The sequence below is a fragment of the Opisthocomus hoazin genome, chromosome 8 (assembly GCF_030867145.1).
Source record: "Opisthocomus hoazin isolate bOpiHoa1 chromosome 8, bOpiHoa1.hap1, whole genome shotgun sequence".
In the NCBI taxonomy this organism is placed as follows: Eukaryota; Metazoa; Chordata; class Aves; order Opisthocomiformes; family Opisthocomidae; genus Opisthocomus; species Opisthocomus hoazin.
The window spans coordinates 43,378,832-43,399,422 of NC_134421.1; the positions used below are offsets into that span (position 1 = coordinate 43,378,832).

At 38.6% G+C, this 20,591-nt stretch overlaps 1 protein-coding gene across 5 annotated transcripts in view; it reads right to left on the reverse strand.

Annotated features, from left to right (window-relative positions):
* Nucleotides 1–20,591, reverse strand: part of DOCK4 (dedicator of cytokinesis 4) — a 263,237-nt gene that overhangs the window by 115,794 nt on the left and 126,852 nt on the right. For all 5 annotated transcript variants that reach the window (XM_075427729.1, XM_075427733.1, XM_075427730.1 and 2 more), the window contains 3 exons: nt 19,319–19,451; nt 17,707–17,795; nt 1,227–1,352 (listed from right to left, as the gene is read on the reverse strand). In XM_075427729.1, the coding sequence (XP_075283844.1) occupies nt 1,227–1,352; nt 17,707–17,795; nt 19,319–19,451 (348 nt within the window). The remainder of the gene's footprint in view (nt 1–1,226; nt 1,353–17,706; nt 17,796–19,318; nt 19,452–20,591) is intronic.

Genomic DNA, 20,591 nt, shown 5'->3' on the forward strand with positions numbered 1-20,591 from the left:
GTGGCACCCGACTCTAGCATTTTATTGTTCTAAATCTTGCAGTGACACCAGCAGAGTATTTTCATAATAATGCTAAAACTGTTCTATTAACTTGTGTTCTCTGCATGTTTTAAGTGATTAGTAGTACTGATTAAGGACACAGAAGGACAGATGTTTAACTGGCAGTAAGAACATAAGAGTGAATTCTCAGTTGTCAAGTTTCAGGCAGAAGTTCAAGAGAAACACATGCCCACAGCTAAAGCTGTGTCTCATTACTGAGTTTCAAATGCCTATTTAAGACTTCCTTGATTAGTGAAGTATCGAAGCTTATTCATTCTTGCCTCAGAACCTTAGTTTACTTCTGATTTAGGTACACAGGAATGCAAAGACAGATCTTTATAAGAAGGTAGTCTCTATTAAAAATGTGCAAGTCAGGAGGATGATTTACGCTTGAGAGACTCAAGGCATTGTGTGTGGACTCAGTGGAAACGAAGATGTGAGCTCCTCCCTGCAACATTTGTCAGCAACAACACACCACCATAATCATGCCAAAATAGTCTGCTTACAAGTATGCTTCTTCTTTAAAGAGACATTTGCCTTATAAATTCCAGCAATTCATTAAACTTTTTAAAAATTTCATTTTGGGGACAGAACGATAGATATCACTGTGATCTTCCTGTGTTTGCTTCTTCACATTCATATTGACACAATGTTTCTACCTTCCTTAGCATCTGTTTAAGTATTCACATATTCTGTCATAGAATAGAATCAAAATAGTCTCTACATCCCTATTATTACCCATTTCCCATATCTTCATTCCAGTATTTGAGAAACAAATTTGGTGAAACCAGAACTTGTACAGTGTGAGTGAAATTCTGTGAATTCTTATTTAGAAAACTATTAGCTCCTAAAAACAATGTTCTGCTGGTTATCTCCTCTGCACAGAGCTCAGCAGACTTGCATTCAGTCACCTTCACTCCTATGAAGTGGGGTTCCATCTCTCAAAAAAGGGTGCTATGGCTGTACGCCCTTTTGACATTGACATAGTAACTATACAATATATAATGCAATGGAGCTACTGGGACTCAGTTTTCTTCTAACTACCTGAAAAAACCTAACAAACGTATCTGGAAAAATTTAAAAAGTTTTAGAATACAGCATGTATTTGTGGAGCAGTTGAAAATAAAGTAATTTCTCATCAGTTCTTTCTTCTTCTGCTTATTGAGGGTTTTTTCTTTTTAACTTACCAGGCATTATAATATTGGAAAAACCTAGTTTCCTTGTTATGGATACTCCATGGGTAAACATGGATGTATATTCTCTCCTAATTTGTTCTATGTCTCCATGAAGCAACTGAAGAGAAACTGCCAGACCTGAAAATGTAGACAAAAACAAGGAAAAATAAGACATTCAAACAGATTATGGTCATCACTACTTATTAAGAATTATATATACACTTGCAAGTATATACTCATTCCTGAGAACTCGGAAAATCCAGACGAAGTTCAATAATACCAAGCCAAACATTTGGGAAGGGTACCAGCATTCAGAAATCAGTAAAAACTTGAACACAACTACCCATGACAAATCATTAGCAAATTATTACTGATGTGTAACTGAACTATGATGACACATTGGATCAAAAGTATCTTAATAGGGACAGACTGAGGCCTTAACTGGAGAAAGAATTAGAAAAATGTCAGTTCAGAGAAACGTCAATCAGTAATATTTGCGACCATTTCAATTTTTCACTTTCTTCAACACAATGCTGCCTTCGTTGGTATGCAAGAAAAGGCCCACACACAACGGTCTCCATCTATGGGAGAAGCACGGAAGTCTCATTACAATGTCTCGCTTAACCTGATAAAAAGTTACACAATTTATTAATCCAAAATATGAAGAAACAAACTCTACTAAACCAATATAGCATAATCAATATTTTTTACTTGGGCACAGCAATTTCATAATGACTGAAATAAATTTTTTTCAATATTCATCAGATTCCTATGATTCTCTCCTATGCTTGCTAGAAGACATACTAAATACAAGGGTGGCTGTACAATCACTTTCCAATATTTATTCCTCTAGAACCAAGGAAGAATAATTTCTTCTACTATATCTGCAGTATACAAACAAATTGCAAACAGCTTACTTCATTACAACTGAGATTAACAAACAGCAGGCACGCCTTTTGGTTATTTCAAATATAATCACTGAGGCAAATGTCAGGATGATACAGCTTGCAAAGATTAATCTTCCCAGAGCTTCAACATTACAAGGGTGTATTACACATCAACATACAGATCAAGGAGAATATAAGAGCAAACTCTTCAAACACACTGAACAACTGGAGACAAACAGACAACTCCAAAGAGCGATAATTAACTTTAGATTAAGCTTAAGTAAATAACAGGTACACACAGACTGAACAACAAGGTCATTGGTCCTTTGGGCTTTGGAAGAAATTTCCCCTACAACCATGTTACTACATAACCCAGTAAATTTACTTGAAGTTTGATGGCTCTTAACTCAGAGCTTGAAAAAATCTGTACTGTCAGTCCAGGGTACTGCACTAAAGAGATCAGAGATCAAATTAGCATGACAACTTTTATCTTCTTACCAACACTTACATTTTATTATTTTGGCAGCTCCACAGGACATGATACTCCGACCAGACTCCCATTCTCTTATGAAAAAGAGCTCACCTACACATCTCAAACTGAGTACATGAACAAATCTTACAAGGAAGAATGTTAAGCTAAGTCTATTCTATTTTAAGGACTGTATTTAATGCCATGAACATTAATTATTTTGGTACTGGGAATTTGTTCTGTGGTTATCCAGTTAACAACTTTTAGGAAATAGTGACAATTATTATTGGTGTAGACGAGAAAACAAACTACAGCATAGCTACCTGATGGTACAGGAGGTTGGTAAGTAGTCAAACAGGCAAAAGTCAGACTCTGTTAGAGCACGTGAAAAGTTTTACATTGCGGGATGGGAAAAGCTAGACTGCGTATAACTCACTTACAGATACGGATATTTGGTCACCTCCAATCTTGTTTCCTTTATCTTTTCAGCAATTGAAACACATACATATTTAGATTCATACCCCCATCTGCCCCTACTGCATTGTTTCCCTGGAAACCTTTAAAAACATTCTCCACTGCTCCCAATCACATCAACCACAACAGCGTTAATCAGATATTGTACACCGCCTGGTGTTGCATAAAGTTATTGTGTTTTCTAAACAAAAAGTTGAAGAGCTCAAATCCAATTAGTTCTACAGTTTTCTTTGTGTACAAATTTCACAGATTTCCTTTAAGAATTTTATTTAGCTCAAAAGTAAGATACATGTCAAAAAACCTCAGCAATGGCAAAATAGTTTGCACTTCAGAAATAAGCTGCCTGTCAAGGATTTGAAGCACTTGCTCATGCAAGGCGAGAAAGCTATTAGAGCTATGTATTTCACAACATTTATTGTTAGAAAATGAAGAGTCATCTTTTTATATCCAAAAGCATTAAGAAAATCTCTGTGACATACTTAAAACACAGTTTAGCCATTTTACCTATGGTTTAAATATGTCTTTGGAATATAAATGGTATGCATCCCCAACTCTTTCAAATAATGAAGAGCATCGGACTAAACATAGAGTTATCTAAAAATGTTATATGGTGCCAATAGTCCAGTACAACAGGAAAGAGTGAAGCTAAATCAGAATGGAAACAGAGCAAAGAAGCACAGGGAAGGAATTCTGAAGAATGTCCAAAAACCAAGGTTTGAAGTTAACAGTCTTGCCGTTGAGGATCCAGCTGCCAAATGAAAAGGGAATTGACAAGAAAGGAAGTGGAAGATCTAATAATTCCGGTAAAAATGCTAAAGTTAGGAGCTAGGGACTTTATATAAATCATTCAAAAGAAAGCAATCCCCAATTAAATATTTGATTGCTCTCTCAAAGCTCCACTAACGAGACTAGCCCTCCCTGCCTCAAGGGCCTGAAATCAGAAGATGCATACTGTTAATGAGGTGTGAGACCCAAGTTAGAGAACAGGTTGCTTGATTAATTACATTCAGGATCTTGCGATGGGCAAAAGGAACACACTGTATATGAAAAGCCAAGAACTAATTTTTAGTCCTAATGAAAGTTACAACAGTCTAATCAAAGAGCTATTATCAATCCATTACAATCATAGTAACACAGTCCAGACAAAATACTGTCCAAGTCACATACATAAAACATTTCCAATATCTACCGCTTGCTCACCCTTCCACCACCCCTCTGGGGTTTTAACATCAATGGTTTCAACCTGGGAAGGCAGTGTATGGTGACCAAGTTATCAGCATCCCAAGTTCTTTGCCTCAAGGAGTAGGATGTTGCCTATTTCTTCCTCCTCTCTCTCTCTAGGCTCCTCTTGGAGTAATTTTTATGTTTGTTAATGTGCTTTACACCTTGTTATTTCTTCACTACTCAGTAAGTGTGCATTATACCTTCACTCACCATATATGACATGTATTATACATGCCACATATCTGTTATTTGTTCTCCGTTTCCCCTAAAACTGGTTTTACAGAATCACAGAATGGTAGGGGTTGGAAGGGACCTCTGTGGGTCATCTAGTCCAACTCCCCTGCCAAAACAGGGTCACCTACAGCAGGCTGCACAGGACCTTGTCCAGGTGGGTCTTGAGTATCTCCAGAGAAGGAGACTCCACAACATCCCTGCGCAGCCTGTTCCAGTGCTCCGTCACCCTCAGAGGGAAGTTCTTCCTCATGTTCAGACGGAACTTCCTGTGCCTCAGTTTGTGCCCATTGCCCCTTGTCCTGTCACTGGGCACCACTGAAAAGAGCTTGGCCCCATCCTCCTGACACCCACCCTTCAGATATTTGTAGGCATTTATAAGGTCCCCTCGCAGCCTTCTCATCTTCAGGCTGAACAAGCCCAGCTCCCTCAGCCTCTCCTCGTAGGAGAGATGTTCCAATCCCCTCACCATCCTTGTAGCCCTCCGCTGGACTCTCTCCAGTAGCTCCTCATCTTTCTTGAACTGGGGAGCCCAGAACTGGACTCAGTACTCCAGATGAGGCCTCACTAGGGCAGTGTAGAGGGGAAGGAGAACCTCCGTCGTCCTGCTGGCCACACTCTTCTTGATGCACCCCAGGATCCCATTGGCTTTCTTGGCAGCCAGGGCACACTGCTGGCTCATGGTTAACCTGTCGTCCACCAGGACACCCAGGTCCCTCTCCGCAGAGCTGCTCTCCAGCAGGTCCACCCCAAGCCTGTACTGGTGCATGGGGTTTTTCCTCCCCAGGTGCAGGACCCTGCATTTGCCTTTGTTGAACCTCATCAGGTTCCTCTCTGCCCAACTTTCCAGCCTATCCAGGTCACGCTGAATGGCAGCACAGCCTTCCGGTGTATCCACCACCCCTCCCAGTTTGGTGTCATCAGCAAACTTGCTGAGGGTACATTTTAACTCTTCATCCAGGTCATTGATGAAGAAGTTAAACAAGACTGGGCCCAGTACTGACCCCTGGGGGACACCACTTGTTACCAGCCTCCAACTAGACTCAGCACCGCTGATGACAACCCTCTGAGTTCTGCCATTCAGCCAGTTTTCAATCCACCTCACCGACCACTCATCCAGTCCATACTTCCTGAGCTTCCCTAGGAGGATATTATGGGAGACTGTGTCGAAAGCCTTGCTGAAGTCAAGGTAGACAACATCCACGGCTCTCCCTTCATCTACCCAGCCAGCCATGTCATTGTAGAAAGCTATCAGATTGGTCAGGCATGATTTCCCCTTGGTGAATCCAGGTTTTATGCTGCTTTCAAGGTCACACTATTTGATGACGAGCAACTGGCCACTGGTGAGCTGTTCATAGGTCTGGGGCCTCTTGTATCATCCCATGCCAGTACTTTCAAGGCATAAGACTTTCAGTTACAGTCACATGCCTTTACTCTTCTATGTTCCATTATAGTCTAGGGTTATAGACAGCTAACTCTACACAGAGTAACTACATGTTGTAACTATCTATTAAATACTAAACATATATACCAAAGTGGGTTGCACCACACAATTGTACAAAGCTAAGCAAGAGCTAAAATAAAGCATACAATTTACTATTTTGTCATTAGATAAATGCTTTTACGAGTCAGAACAAATCTCCAGCCAGTCTAAGACAAGTGCAGCCAGGCTAAACCAGATCAGTAATGAGGACCATGTTGTCAGCTAAACACAAAGCCTGTGGCCAGTTACAAGCCACAACCATCTCCTGTTTCTGGGTCTATAAAAATGCAATACACTTGCCAAAGAAACTAGACACCCATCATGACCGAGGAACCATGCATATGAAATTTTTTAAAACGATGGAATAATTCACATTATACAAGGGACTAAAGCTTGTATCCTTATTATAAATCAAGTTACCTGACTATCAACTAGAGTTAACTAACATAATTTAAAACATACTGACACGTCAAAGAGCCATTCAGATTTTCAAACGGTTGCACATTCAACCAAAGTGAAGAGGGACTCCCTCAGGCACACTGCAAAACAAAGTGGAATGAAGAGGAACCAACTAGTTGAAAGACACCACCTTCCTCACCAAAATGTAAACAAAATTTTGCATACCATAATGGCTAGACAGCCACTGAACTCAATTTACAAGTGATTAAAGCTATCTCTATGGAGAAGAAAGGAAGCGGTTGGAGAGGTAGATGTTACTGCTCCTAGAAACAAAGGTTTAATCACCAGACAGTAATGAGACAGGGTCAAGGTGCAGCAGGCTTCCAAAGAATTTGGTCAGCAGCCAATCCATGAGAGACAGAGAAGACACTCAAGGAAAAGGAAAGCAATCAAAAAAATGCAGATATATTCTTTTTGTATATGGTGATAGGAAGTTAATTCATTATCATTTCTTCTATGGAAACATGAATACATTTTCAGTCACAAAACAAAGTAATATCCTTCAGTTTTAATTTATTCCACTCTGATGATGTATGTTGACATCAGGTCTTTCTCATCTCATTTCACGCACTAGGCAATAAATTGTCAGCTTTGGAAAAAATCAGAGCATTCCTGCTAGAACAGCTGTGCACGGACAAAGCAAAACAGAAAACTGCAACATGTCGCCACACACTGCATCCGACTGTGGCTGCTACGACCATTACACCATCTATAAGACCTACAATCTATCCAAAACATCGTAACTGTAAATTCTCTGTTTCTAGAACATCAGGAGCTAAAACATAACAACGAAAATGACTATTCAGTCTTTGAAGGAGTGGCACATTTCTTTAATTAGGTATATAATGCAGCTTTGCCCCTCAGAAAAAATATCAATTACCTTCCTAGTGGTAATTAAAACATGTTGTGTTAGATATTATTCTTTATTTACTCCAGTTTAGAAAATATTAATGCAAAACTCTGTGTGGTACTGCAAACAGATCTGCTTTTATTTCTTTTGCAAGAACACGAAATTTCTCACAATTAACTTGTACCATAGTTCACTACAGATTAATTTTATCATTCAGATGAAAGAGAACACAGAAAATTGACAAGTTGCTGAATAAGCATTCCAGATTTTTGTTAGATCTGTCATTTTACCTTAAAACAGCTTTTACCCTGCATTACTGATTTCTGCATTTAGTTATGACAAAAGGCAACTGTTCATTACACTTACAGACCCTTTATTTGCATTTAAGCTTTTGGGGGGAGGGGAAAATATTTGCATTCAGCTTCTGTCTCCTGGCAGCAGAGGATCCTAGATCACATTAAGGAGAAAATGCCTAGCAGCTGCTCAGGAAGCCGACAGGAAAAAAAAAAAAAAAAATCAGACAGAATGCTATTCAGCACCATTTGTATTTTAAGAAAGGTAATAAAATATGGCATCTGTCCAAATAAAGCTCTCTAAGGGTATAAAAAGTATTCTGAAAGCGTACAGGTGTTCCCACTTCTGGTAGTGGTTAAAGTGTCTGAATTACCACTGCAAAGATAAAACCAGTAGATTTCCACAATGTTATTGGCAAGCAAATGTTTTATTGATTTAATATGATCTGGGAAAAATAATTGTATAAATCTTTTTCAATTTGGCCACAGCAAAATCTATGTAGTAAATCTCACAAACTATAGTCTGCAGACAGAGGAAAAAAAAAAAAAAGGAGAGGTAGACTCCATCCTCACCAGCCTTGCTCAGAGTAATTGCAATCAAGTTTTTAATTACCAAAGGAAACTCCAAACTCCTCCTCTTTTCCTCAGCTTTAAACTCTGGTTTTTAGATCAGTATAAAAGAATGCAAGAATAACAGCCTTTGCAAAATTTTGACAACTTTCATGAATTACATGAGCTCTTGTACCTAAGGCTGTTGTACCTAAGGCTTATGTCAGAAACACCCTCAAGTGTGCAATGTTGGGGTTGGTTTCTTCTTCACATGGAACAAACACTTAAATGCATTATATTATCACAAGAAAACTGGCCTGGAACTTCTTTACAGGGGAGATGGTAGACCCTCTAGTACTTCTTGCCAGAATCACTGCAGGATGAAGGTTAAATGACCAGAAGGCCAAATGACTATTATAAGCATGTAGTCTAACCTCCTTATACAGATGACAACTACCTCAGCAATAATTTCTTCAAGTCTTACCTTCGTAACAGGCATTGGTGCCCTGTTCTATTAACAATATACACAGCATGTCAATACCCATTTCCACTCTACATTGTTGTACCGCAAAGATGAATCATCTTGCCCAAAAATGTTTAAAATGACATTTTTACATACTGTTTTCTTAACGAGAATATTAGTGTACAAAATACACAATTTTATGATCATAAGTGTTTTATATTTCTTCTAGTGCAAATAACAGACAAAAGGTTCCAGGGAAGCGCCTGTTGTTTTCTCTTTCATGAAGTGCAGCTCTGACACACAAACAGCTTTCACACCATTGTATTAGAAATATAGCTATTCGTATTCCAACGATGTGTCTTATTTCAAATAAAGAAACAGTCAGCATTTAACTGGGACCTAAAGACAGTGTTAAAAAACAAATCCCCACCAACATAAAAGCCCAGGTAACGTTTGTAAAGAATTTGTAAATATAAACCTTGAACAAGCTAAAATCATGTATATATGTTCTATAATTTATCATTTGAAGTATTATTAGAACTTTTTATTCTTTCGGTAGATAAAGTAAAGCAAGTCAAGATGACTACTTTACAAGCAGAATGAATTTTTGGAAAATACTTATAAAAACCTCACTACTAAGACATAACCCAACTGCAAGATGGAAATACAACCCAGATATTCTCATTATGTAGCCTTAGCTAGGAATTTCCATGTTTAAATTGGGTGCCATTTCAATCATATGCAGAAATAGTGTGGCCAGCAGGAGAAGGGAAGTGATCGTCCCCCTGTACTCGGCACTGGTGAGGCCACACCTCAAATACTGTGTTCAGTTTTGGGCCCCTCACTACAAGGACATCGAGGTGCTGGAGTGAGTCCAGAGAAGAGCAATGAAGTTGGTGAAGAGTCTAGAGCACAAGTCTTGAGCGGCTGAGGGAATTGGGGCTCTTTAGTTTGCAGAAAAGGAGGCAGTGTTGGGTTAACAGTTGGACTCAATATTCTTCAAGGTCTTTTCCAACCTAAATGATTCTATGATTCTATAATCGCAATACTAAGGTGAACAGCAAGTCATAGCTTCTACTGGATGTAAGAAATCCCTCACAGTATCACAACCACACATTTTTCATTCTGTCTTCTACAAACAAGTCTTTCAGCAACACACAAGAGCACAATATGAATTTAACTTTATTAGAGCCCTTGTCTCCAACACAGTCTACAAGCCATGACATATGACGGACACTTACAAATAACTACACCAAAAATCTACCTTGAACTGTATGATTGAAGTTCTTCTGGTAAAGCCAGAACTTTCACAGACAACAACACAAGCTTGAACTGCTGTAAAAATGTACGAAGTTACATCTCACTGGTCTATAAGTCTGCCACCTTTAAGGATTAATAGCTTTTCCCAAAACTACCATAATTACTATTACATGCTAGATTAGGCTACAATTATTAAAGATTTTGTTATTTCTGAATTTGGGAAAAGGGTTTTACATTAGATTTCTGAATAACATCATCCACGCTGCAAAAAGTACTTGAAAAAGTAAAGTTCTACAAATCCTTGTCTAAAAACCTGCTCTAAAACTGGCTTTTTTGTATGTCAAAGGTGTCATTCAGGGCCAAATGTTCTTGAACAACAATTCATGTGCAAAATTCTCTCTGCATTCGATCTTTCAGCTTTAGCATTCATTGAGAACAAAAAGGAATGCCTTAATTCATTGTGTACTTAGTGAAGCACATATGAGCACTATTTTTATTTTAAATGTATTTCAAATAGCAGCCTTCAGTGACAACTAATTCTTAAACACATCAAAATGGAATACACATAATCTCTTTGTCACAAAATGTAACAAAGATTAAAACTGACAGATTAATACATTGTTACAGAACTAGAGTAATTAAACAAATGCACTTGCTGTTTAAATGTTAGTGACGTGTAGATACAAAATACATTTTGGAGCACCACTGACATCTGTGAACCTTGCTGAAAAAAAACACAAACACCAGAGAACTTCTCTGTGATTAATCATATGCCCAGGAGTTACCCAAAAATTAGGTACTTCATTCGGTTGTCTCTTCTCTGTCAAGTACATGTTACCACTCCTGCTGTCATTTCTCATTTTCTACTAGCCCTCTACATTGCTCCACTCAATTCTCCACTGTGAGCCTATGCCTCCTGTTTGAGGCTCACAACCGTAGCTGCTCCCAGCAGGGAATGCACATTGTTTCCCATCTGACATTTCTCATGCTGATTCACAGGAAGCAGCTCTCCTTGCAGCAACTCCAAATGGGGTAGCGCTGTGAACTGCTGGGGTAGTGCCATGAAAACAGTCATACTACTTCTTGTCTCTAGAAAATGCTCTAAGTTACCACAGCTCTGTTCCTAGAAATACTGTGCTCTGTAAACTTCTACTGAGCTACCAATTCCCTGTTGTATTTGATCTCTTGTAGCTTTTCATCATACAAAGTGTGGAAAAATGAAGCTCCTCAGTTATCTGACTTCATGGGGCCTCTGTAGCTTCTCCACTGTAAGGTGAATAATCACTCTAACAGGCTTCCCCCTCCAAATCAAGGAATTCGTAATCCAAAGCTTACTTTGTATGAAATACAAGATGATACAGACTAAGTATATGGTTTTCCACCTGTTTTTTTTGATTTCTTTGTGTTTGACAGTAACCACAGAGAAAAGATATTAATAGAGTGCCAAGAGGCTGTTGAATGCAGGTAAATAGCCGTGTGAAGACTTACACTGCCCCAAAGCACATAACCACTGTTTCTATCCAGCTGCCTCCGTTGCCATGAGTTCATGCACTGGGCTGGTCTACCTCATGCCTTCTCTGACCGAGTCTTATCTGACCACTGAGCTTGACTGAGATTTAGTGCTGACTGACATGTATGCTGGGGGATAAAAACACATATGAGGTAGCAATACTTCCCTAAACCCAAGGATGTTTGCTTTATGAAACTTACTTTGGTCTGGTTGAATTAAAATGATAGTGTAATGAAATTTGCCTTTGAATGAGCAACCTCGCTGAACTTCAAAAAAGTTAGATCCCACTTTGAAGTCGGTTCCTCTTTGAATTGGTGTTCGACCACATAACCTCCTGAGGACCCTTCCAACCTAACTTCACAGAATCCTAAAATCATACAATGGTTTGGGTTGGAAGGGACCTTAAAAATCATCTGGTTCTAACCCCCCTGCCATGCGCACGGACACCTTCCACTAGATTAGAATGCTCAGAGCTCCATCCAACCTGGCCCTGAACACCACCAGGGAGGGGGCAGCCACAGCTTCTCTGGGCAACCTGTTCCAGTGCCTCACAAACCTCATGGTGAAGAATTTCTTCCTAATATCTAATCTAAATCTGCCCTGTTTTAGTTTAAAGCCGCTCCCCTTTGTCCTATCACTACACACCCTTGTAAAAAGTCCCTCTCCATCCTTCCTGTAGGTCCCCTCAAGTACTGGAAGGCTGCTATGACTTGATGAATAACCTTCCCCCCTAAGATGACAAGTTTGTCCTTTCTCATGACAGGATTCTTGGCAAACATCTGTCAACAATACGGGCTTCGAGTCCTCCATGCTTCAACCAGGGCATTATGCTGTCGCCCATTTATTGGCCAGTCTCCTTTTGTTAGGCAGCACCACTTTGGATGGCCCTCTACCTGCATATTTTTGCACAGCTACATGGAAACAAGTTTGAATTTATTACAGACAGTAAACTATTCCTTTGAAAAACCTACTTGCGCATCTTTGTCTTTTAAAGAAAGAAATTTTGTGGCTGACAGACGTAAGGCAATCTTTTACAAATCAAATCACAACCTGGATTTGTCTTAAAAATAGCCTCCCAATTCAGGTCTTGCTTCTACCATATTTAAAAATTGATGTTCCTGAGAAATACTAGATACAGTATAGTAATTTCTGCTTTTATTCTTATTATGACCTAAATTGTACACAAGAGGATGTGATTTATGTAGATTTTTCAAGAGCTGTATTTTGACCCTCTATGCAACAGCTAAAAAATTAACACTGCCACCATATTAAGAAAAAAAAAAAAGCCAGAAACCATGCTTGAGCCAAGAGTGGCAAGAGAAGTCCCACCATTTTGAATGTGTTTCCTCTAAAGCTTAAGGCACTCCCATCAAATAAAGTTAATGTATAATTAACAGTGTTTCCAATGGAGTTGCAATGTAAGTTTGGCACTGCTACAACAGAACATGCCACTCTGCATTCAGTGAACACGCAATTAGGTTACATCACTCTTGCCCAGTTCATCAAAGTATTTCAATATAATGGCACAGGAAAAGACCCTCCCGCTACATTTGCTATTCTCATGGAATCCATGCAACAGTCCAAAGGTACAAAGCACCTAGATATGTTTCTAGAGTCTTACACCAGTAATTTAATCTCTATAGGATTTGAAAGGATTTTCACCTCCTTTGCTGTACCAACTGAAAAGTATGTGCATCCTTGTCTCTGCTCTCAAGAATTACTGCACCAGGTACACGCAGCTTTTCAAGACTTTTTACAAGGGAATCTAAATTAGCATTTACACAGGAGCTTACACAAGAATGTCAGAAACCTCAAGTAAAAAGCAGAGCAAAAAGGAGTATCTTGCATCCCCTTAAAACTAAGCTATTCAGTCTCTCTTCTCAAAGGAGGGCAAAGAAAGAGGAAGCTGTGCATTTTTCATCAGTTTTTTAATATGCTTTTTATAAGACAAGTCACTAGGGATAATATTCATATGTAATATGAGACCAAGGTTTAAATCTCTCCTCTACAGGATTTACTAAGAGGACATGAATACAGATCACACTTAGGAAAATCATGCACTACTTGGCAGGCTTCAGAGCCACTTTCACTTTCCCCACGGTATAATGAATATTTTCTGATTGTATAAAAGTTGAATAGTTACTGCAGGCAAGTCTGAGAAGCCAAGTGATTAGCATGCTCCTCTGGGACATGTAAGACAGACTGAAAATCCTTTTCCAAATCAGAGTCTGAACCAAGACATTTTCTGTCTTTGAAGAATGTCTCAAACACTGGAATAAATACTTCCTATAGTCAACCCAGTGAGTATCTATATATTCCCTGAAATAGCACAGGCATGAGAGTAACAGCAAACATCTCCAGCATTTTTTTTCAGCCTAGTGCTCAGAAAGGTAAATCTGTGCCACCTGTATCCTGACCAGGTAAGTGTGCTGGGTGCACCCAGCTACCCACCTGCTCTCAACTTCAAGCAGTGGCAGAAGTGAAAGCTACCTTAGCTTTAGGTGCCTCCAGGAAGATCTCGTGCCTAAGGAGGTACTTTGAAGATGCTGATGGTGTTTAAGTAGGGATTACAGTAAGAACCATCACTGTTTAACTGTGCAAATTGCTCACAGTTCTAAGTGGGTAATTTTTGTGGACAAGAGGCCTCTGCCTTCAGAGCTCAAAGAACTGCTCCAAACACTAGACATAAAAGACTGCTCCAATTACTAGACATCCCTTCCATCATCAGGTGCTGTATTAAAAAAATACATTTCAACTTCTGAAAGTCTAAAGAACTGGAGAAAAAAAAGTAGTGTCATAGGCAAGAATATAAAGTTATACATGATAAATTCATACTAAAAATCAGAAGAAAAAAGAAATCCATAACTTTTCTACGTATGTACAATTGGTGTTGCATTCTTTGATTTTTTTTTTTTTTATAAACTGTATTTAATGACAACCAGACTTGGCCTTGTTCTCTTGCCACTTGTCCTAAAATGCACTTCAAACCATTTTAAAAATCAACAGGTTCACTCATGACAGTAATTCTGTGGGCAAATGAAACGGCTATTATATGATCAATAACAATTTACAAGGCACTTTGTGCATTAGTGCCTGCTTTGTTAAAGAGAAAAGCAGCCCACATCCAATACTACTTGTTTATTGTAGTCCCGAGAAAGGTCCAGAGTATAGTTTCACAGTCACACCCAAAGAGTAAGATCTGCAACTATGACCCACGCTGCAAACCCTACAAAGGGATTTTGACATTTGGCAGAAGCCCAAGCTTTCATAGGAAAGCAATGACTTTGGCTAGGCTTCACTATCTAAAATATACCATAAGGAGATAAAGGATGATTTTATATAGTTTGGTACTGAAGCCAGTAACTGTTTTCCATATGTGTAATATAGATTTCACTGATCTCTGGTGCTACAGATACAGAAATAGAAAGTGATACAGAAAGTGTTATTTTCCTTGCAAGAATGATGTAATTAGGTACGAACTCTATGCAGGAACATTTTTCCACAGATTTTTGCATTTTAAACCTAAGTAACTAGCTTCTAACAAAAAAATATGACACGAAAAAAAGTTTTTATAGCCAGCTCCACTCCACATATTACTGAAACCTGTTTTGTTTAATAAGTATGAAATCATCTAGACCTAATAATACTTATTCTACAAATACTACAAACTCAGTGTCAGAAATAACAATGCTACTAAATGCAGCAAAGGCTGTACAGTTTGGCCCTTGCATTAATGGTTTGATATCCTACACTAGGCAACCAAGTGTTTTCCAATTAACTCGTACCTGACACCAGCTGCAAAGACTAGTGGTGAGCGGGAATTTGATCCACTACCCACTACTCTAGCCTCTGTTAGGCTGGAAATTCACACAGAAAACACACTCCAGTTCCCACTCCAGCAAATGATGCTAAATTGTCAATGAGACCGAGTCCTTGCATTCCTACATTCACTGTGAAGAGGAAATGGGATGAACATCTGCCCCCCTGCTCCTTTCTGGGCTGTATTAAGAAGTGATGCCTTTATATGACCTTTTTTAGACACAAGCGGAGAATAAGAAACGAGAGCATTCTGTGCATAAGAACTGTCACGTGTTGAAGTAGAAAACATACTTTTTTGTGGAGTGGGAGTTTGAATGCTAAACACAAATGCTCTGGTCTGGCAATATGTGTTTTACACGAAAGACACTGAAAGTATGTTTTGAGCTACTTTTTAGTTTTCCCCAGAAAACTGGAAGAAATCTTTCTTTTTTTCTCTGAAGAATATTATGCATTACCTGATAAACTATGTCAGCAGTGGGACATAACAATATGTGGAAACTACAGACTGTGTGTGAAAATCTCCTGAGCTGAAAGAAACTGTACGGGACAGAATCTGAAGAAAGAACAGGCCTAGAGGACAGACAACAGTCTGAAGCATCTTTGCTGATGTTTGTTTACTGTGTTTCCTTTCTTAAGTCTTTTTAACATGATTTGAAAAGGGCAAGTGCGATATAAACCAAAAATTCAATTCCTACATTTGTCTCATACCTACAATGGTTTCTAAGAGACAGAAAAGACGCATGTCTCCTGTAATGCAAGATTTTCTCCTCTTTTGACAACTATGAGGCACCAGACCAGGGCTAATGAGGCTTCAGAACCAGGCATTCAACAGTATTACAGAAAAAGACAGCAAAGAAAATATAAAAAGTAGTGTAACAACGATATTTTCCATGAGGTGTCAGCAGAAGTATCTGAACATATTGCTAAAGCCTTGCAAGTGCTTTTTCAAGCTGCTAAGCAGTCGCAGAGGAAGAAATTTCATGTGTGCGATGAAAATAACCTTTCATAGTTTATCTTCTAGTTGCTCAGTATTCAAAGTGGTGTTACTGCTCACTTCCTCTTTCCCTCTCAAATCTTCACATGCATTATCGGAATTCGGGGCTGCTCTTCTCTCTTTGCCTCCCTCCCCCTCCCTTTCGACATGTAACTGATCTTCAGTTTGCTAGCTTTAGTTTCTGACCACCTGTAACCTGGAAAAACACTCATGTCCTACATGTCTTTCACATTGAATAGTCACAAATTAAGAGTATTCAAATTTATCCAATGTCTCCTAGGACAACCGGCTATTTAACTGTGAACTCCTGAGAAAGAAATAGGATAAGTGATGTATCGGAGACTAAGCAGGTATTGCATGGACAGGCAGAGTAAGCTGTTCTTCACAAACATGGTTAACATATTTAAGAAGCCCAACATTATACTTACTCAGTAATGTGCTCTTATATTTTCACTACATGATTTTTATATTTATTATCCAATAAGATGCATGATATTCTACACCTTAAATATATCTATATATGTGGCTAGATTCTACACGAGAAAATAACAGGATTAGGAATGGTTAAACATATAACTTCAGTACTGATAAATAACGTGAGCTTTTATGTGCTTCTTGGTTATCCACTGAAGACTGTTAAACACACATTTTCAAGATAATCATTATGCTTGAAATCAGCTTAAAGAAGCATGGTCTATTACATGAAAGGGATTACAGTTATCGTACAACCTGGAAAATGAGTTCATACAAAATTTTTCTACAGTCATATTTCAGAGACAAAACAATATTCAAATACAAGGACAACAGACCCATAAGCTTCCGTTTCAGGTTTCATTTCAAGTTTGATTGTGTCCCTGGATGACAGCATTCAGAGAAAGTTAACAAGTTGGTATAAAAAAAAACAACAAACTAAAACAAAACAAAAATGCAAATTCAACATGTCCCATGGGTCAAACCATCATCCCACGATAACAAACGTCAGCTGTTTCCCATTTCTTACCCGAATTCATCTTGATGACAGTTACAGTAACATATAGCTGACCACGGAGGACTATTGTTAAGTTCTTAAATATCAACTCTGCATCTTGCTCAGGTGGAACACAAAGCTACCACTAGTAATGCAGATCGCACTGGTAGCTCCCAGTTCATTTTTTTCTGAAGTTTACTATATGATGTCAAAAGCAAATTTTATATTCCTGATGAAAATGTGAAGCAGAAACGTCAAGCAACACGGATCAAGAATTTGATCAGACCCACATGTGAACAGAACTCCACAGCAAACTGTAGCACAGAATAAGAGTTCATATTACATAGTTCCTTGAAGAAAAATCAGTGATTTTTTTTCTTAAATGTGCATATGAACGGCAATCTGATACATTTTCATCATTTTAATCTAATATGAATATTTGTCTCTATGTGAAAAACTATTCTTTCATAGACATTAGTCCTTCTAAAATAGAGTGACTTCATTTGCAAACTAAGCAAACCCTAAGAAACAGAAATGCAAACAGAGATGTGGCAACTTACCTGCATTGGAGCCTGTCAAGTTGTAACGTGCATTCAGCTTTTTAATGATATTTTCATGGATCTGATACCAATCACTCTCTGTGTTGCACCTAGAAAAATGATAACTTTCTTAACTCTGACATAGGAACACAAGCTTTTCAGACTGGCTTCACCACGTATCTCTAAACAAACCCTCTTTTGTTTACAAAACTAGTAACCTAATAGGAGCTAAAAATGCTCCATTAAATTGCCTGTCTCAATGGAAAGGATGAGTGCTCTTACCATTTGAGAAAGGCACCATGGAAATATCTGCTCTGTACGGCAAAGGGTTGGAGAAAGATATGCGCAATTATGGTCAGAACTCAGCTGTGACCAAGTTCATCATCTGTCTAGATCTATCCTTCAGCACTACACCACACAGAAATCTATCTTGTGACACTCAAGAGGACACTCAAGAAGACTCAGTCAATCTTGGCAGACAGAAAAATCTGTGCTGTAGGCTTCAAAGTTATTTAAAACAGGATGCGATCTTCAGGAGATGGTCAGTGAAAGAGCAAATTGCATTTCAGTATACAATAGAGCTGCTTTTCCATAAGGAAAAGCTGACCATGTTCTCATGATCACGTTTCATGATTTAGACTGGAGTTAGTCTTAGCATCAATCTGGTTTTGAGTGACATTTCTTCTTCCATTGTTTTTGTTATTTTAAAACAAACTGGCAAGATTAAAAAAGAATAGAACATAACAGGCAGACAAATCTAACAATTTGTTAACCAACACCGAACACTTATTTGAATTCCACGTCCTGGGAGTCTAAATAAGAGCCAGTCCACATGTCCACTGTCACACTAAATTGCTTTTCTGCAGCACTAATTCCAGCAGCTCTAGTTCAGCACAGAAGGATACAGAGGAGAGGAGAAAGGCTGCCTGAGAGAATTCCATTTCTTCAAGATCTGAGTGCTAACTCTGGGAGGGGCAGAACTTCCTGCATGACAACGTGTGTCCCAGGTTTAGGTACTTACAACAGAGCATCCCAAAAACCAGTTCTTACTATAATGCCCAAGATCAGCAGGAAATTACACGCACTGTGATGCTAAAAATAGAAAACTGAACTTTCTTTGAACTACTATCAGCCAAAATCCATTATTTATTCAACTATTTATTTTAAAATCTATTTTTGATTTTTCATTCTCCAGCACTAACTGCCTTTTACACTTTTGTTATTCCCATTGTATAACTGCTTCACTTCAGAGAAAGATACTCTGCTTGTTTTTTTCTGTATTTATAAAGTACTTCCACGACCTGCCTAGGCAGCACAAGGCGTTTAAACAAGTCCTAAAAGCACTTCACGTTGTCATAAAAAGAAAGCTCCAGAAGTGAAAAATGCTGAAACATATGCAAAGATCTAAAAGGATGTAACGTTTACCTTTAGTATTCTCCCACTTCATAAACACACCTGTAGAACTAGCCAAGATTTCCAAACTGTGACAAAACCCTCCCGAAATTAGCTACTACGCCTTTTTGGAACAGAAAGGAGCTACAGCTATTAACTCACACTGCATTTAACACCACTGCTTCTGATGCAAACCGACTATAACATACTTCTAAAAATTAATTAAAAAAGTTTTTCTTACATGTATACTTTTAAGACGAGGTCATCCTTTGAATCCCCTGCCAGCAAATCTGCAATACTGAGGACTGCACAGCCAAAGGGCCGTCTATATTGTACGTTGCAGGCATTTTTCTTTTCTCCAGCTCCCATTCGTCCTGCAAGACAAAATACATCCTTGATGCATAATCCATAGAACTGTCTCTGTTCAAACCACAGAAGGAAGGTAGAGAGCAATCCAGCTCAGTATGGTGACAGGTCTGAGCAGGCGATGCCAAGGGTACTCATGGCGAATCTGGTCCATCTTTATACCACGTTAGGGTAACAAACGGTCCAGGAAGTCCACTAAACATGTGGCGATCCTGAAGGGTGTCAGACCAGAGGTACTGCTCATCCTCTCACGACCTCCACTCAACAAACAACACTTTCTGATATCCAGTGACAGCGCACTCATGACACCACCAAATTAAATTTAGAATTCAGACATGGCAGTCTTCAATATTTGCTGCCCGATAACTATTTTACTGTGTCTTTTGGTACCTGTGATTTGTATGAGAGGTGTTGTGGTTGAGCTATTACAATTTAGTAATCAAATGCTGCTTCCAAACAGGCAACTGGCTAGCAAGAGGGTAATTGACCAGCTGCAGAAAAATCAAGTAGAGATGAAACACAGGAAGGAAAGATGACAAAGGGCAGAAGAATAATTTATGATAAGGAAGAAAGAAGGCAGCCAAGGAAAACAGATTTGAAATAAAGTATTTTTCCTAGCCTTTTCTGTTTGATTTAAATACAATTGATCAACCTTCTCACTGTGTTCCTGGCATTTGAAACTGCCCTCTTTCTAACCATTTTATTCAATTGTGCTCTGGCAGCTATGTATCTTTCCCACCAAGTCTTAATTTCTGACAAGAAAAGGCTATGGTTGCAGTCGCTGCAGGGCAATGCCTCCTCCAAATATTCCTATGCATCACAGCAGCTCAAAGAGTAATTGTTCATTTTCACACCATGCAGCATATAAATCTTATTTTAACTTTTTAATATTTCAGTGGTTCATCTATAAACTCGACTGAGAATATATTTGAAAACTATTCAATAGGAAAAATTCTACTCATTCTTCTTTAAAGCATTTATTCTTACCAAACATACTGACATTACATCAGATTCTAGCATACTTTTTCCCTATCCTTGCCAGTAAAAACAAACCACAATACTTTGACATTCTGGTGAAATATTGAAACAGCATGAAAATGCAGGAAAAATTATTCCTCAAAGCTGGAAAACAGTGTTTACATTGTAAC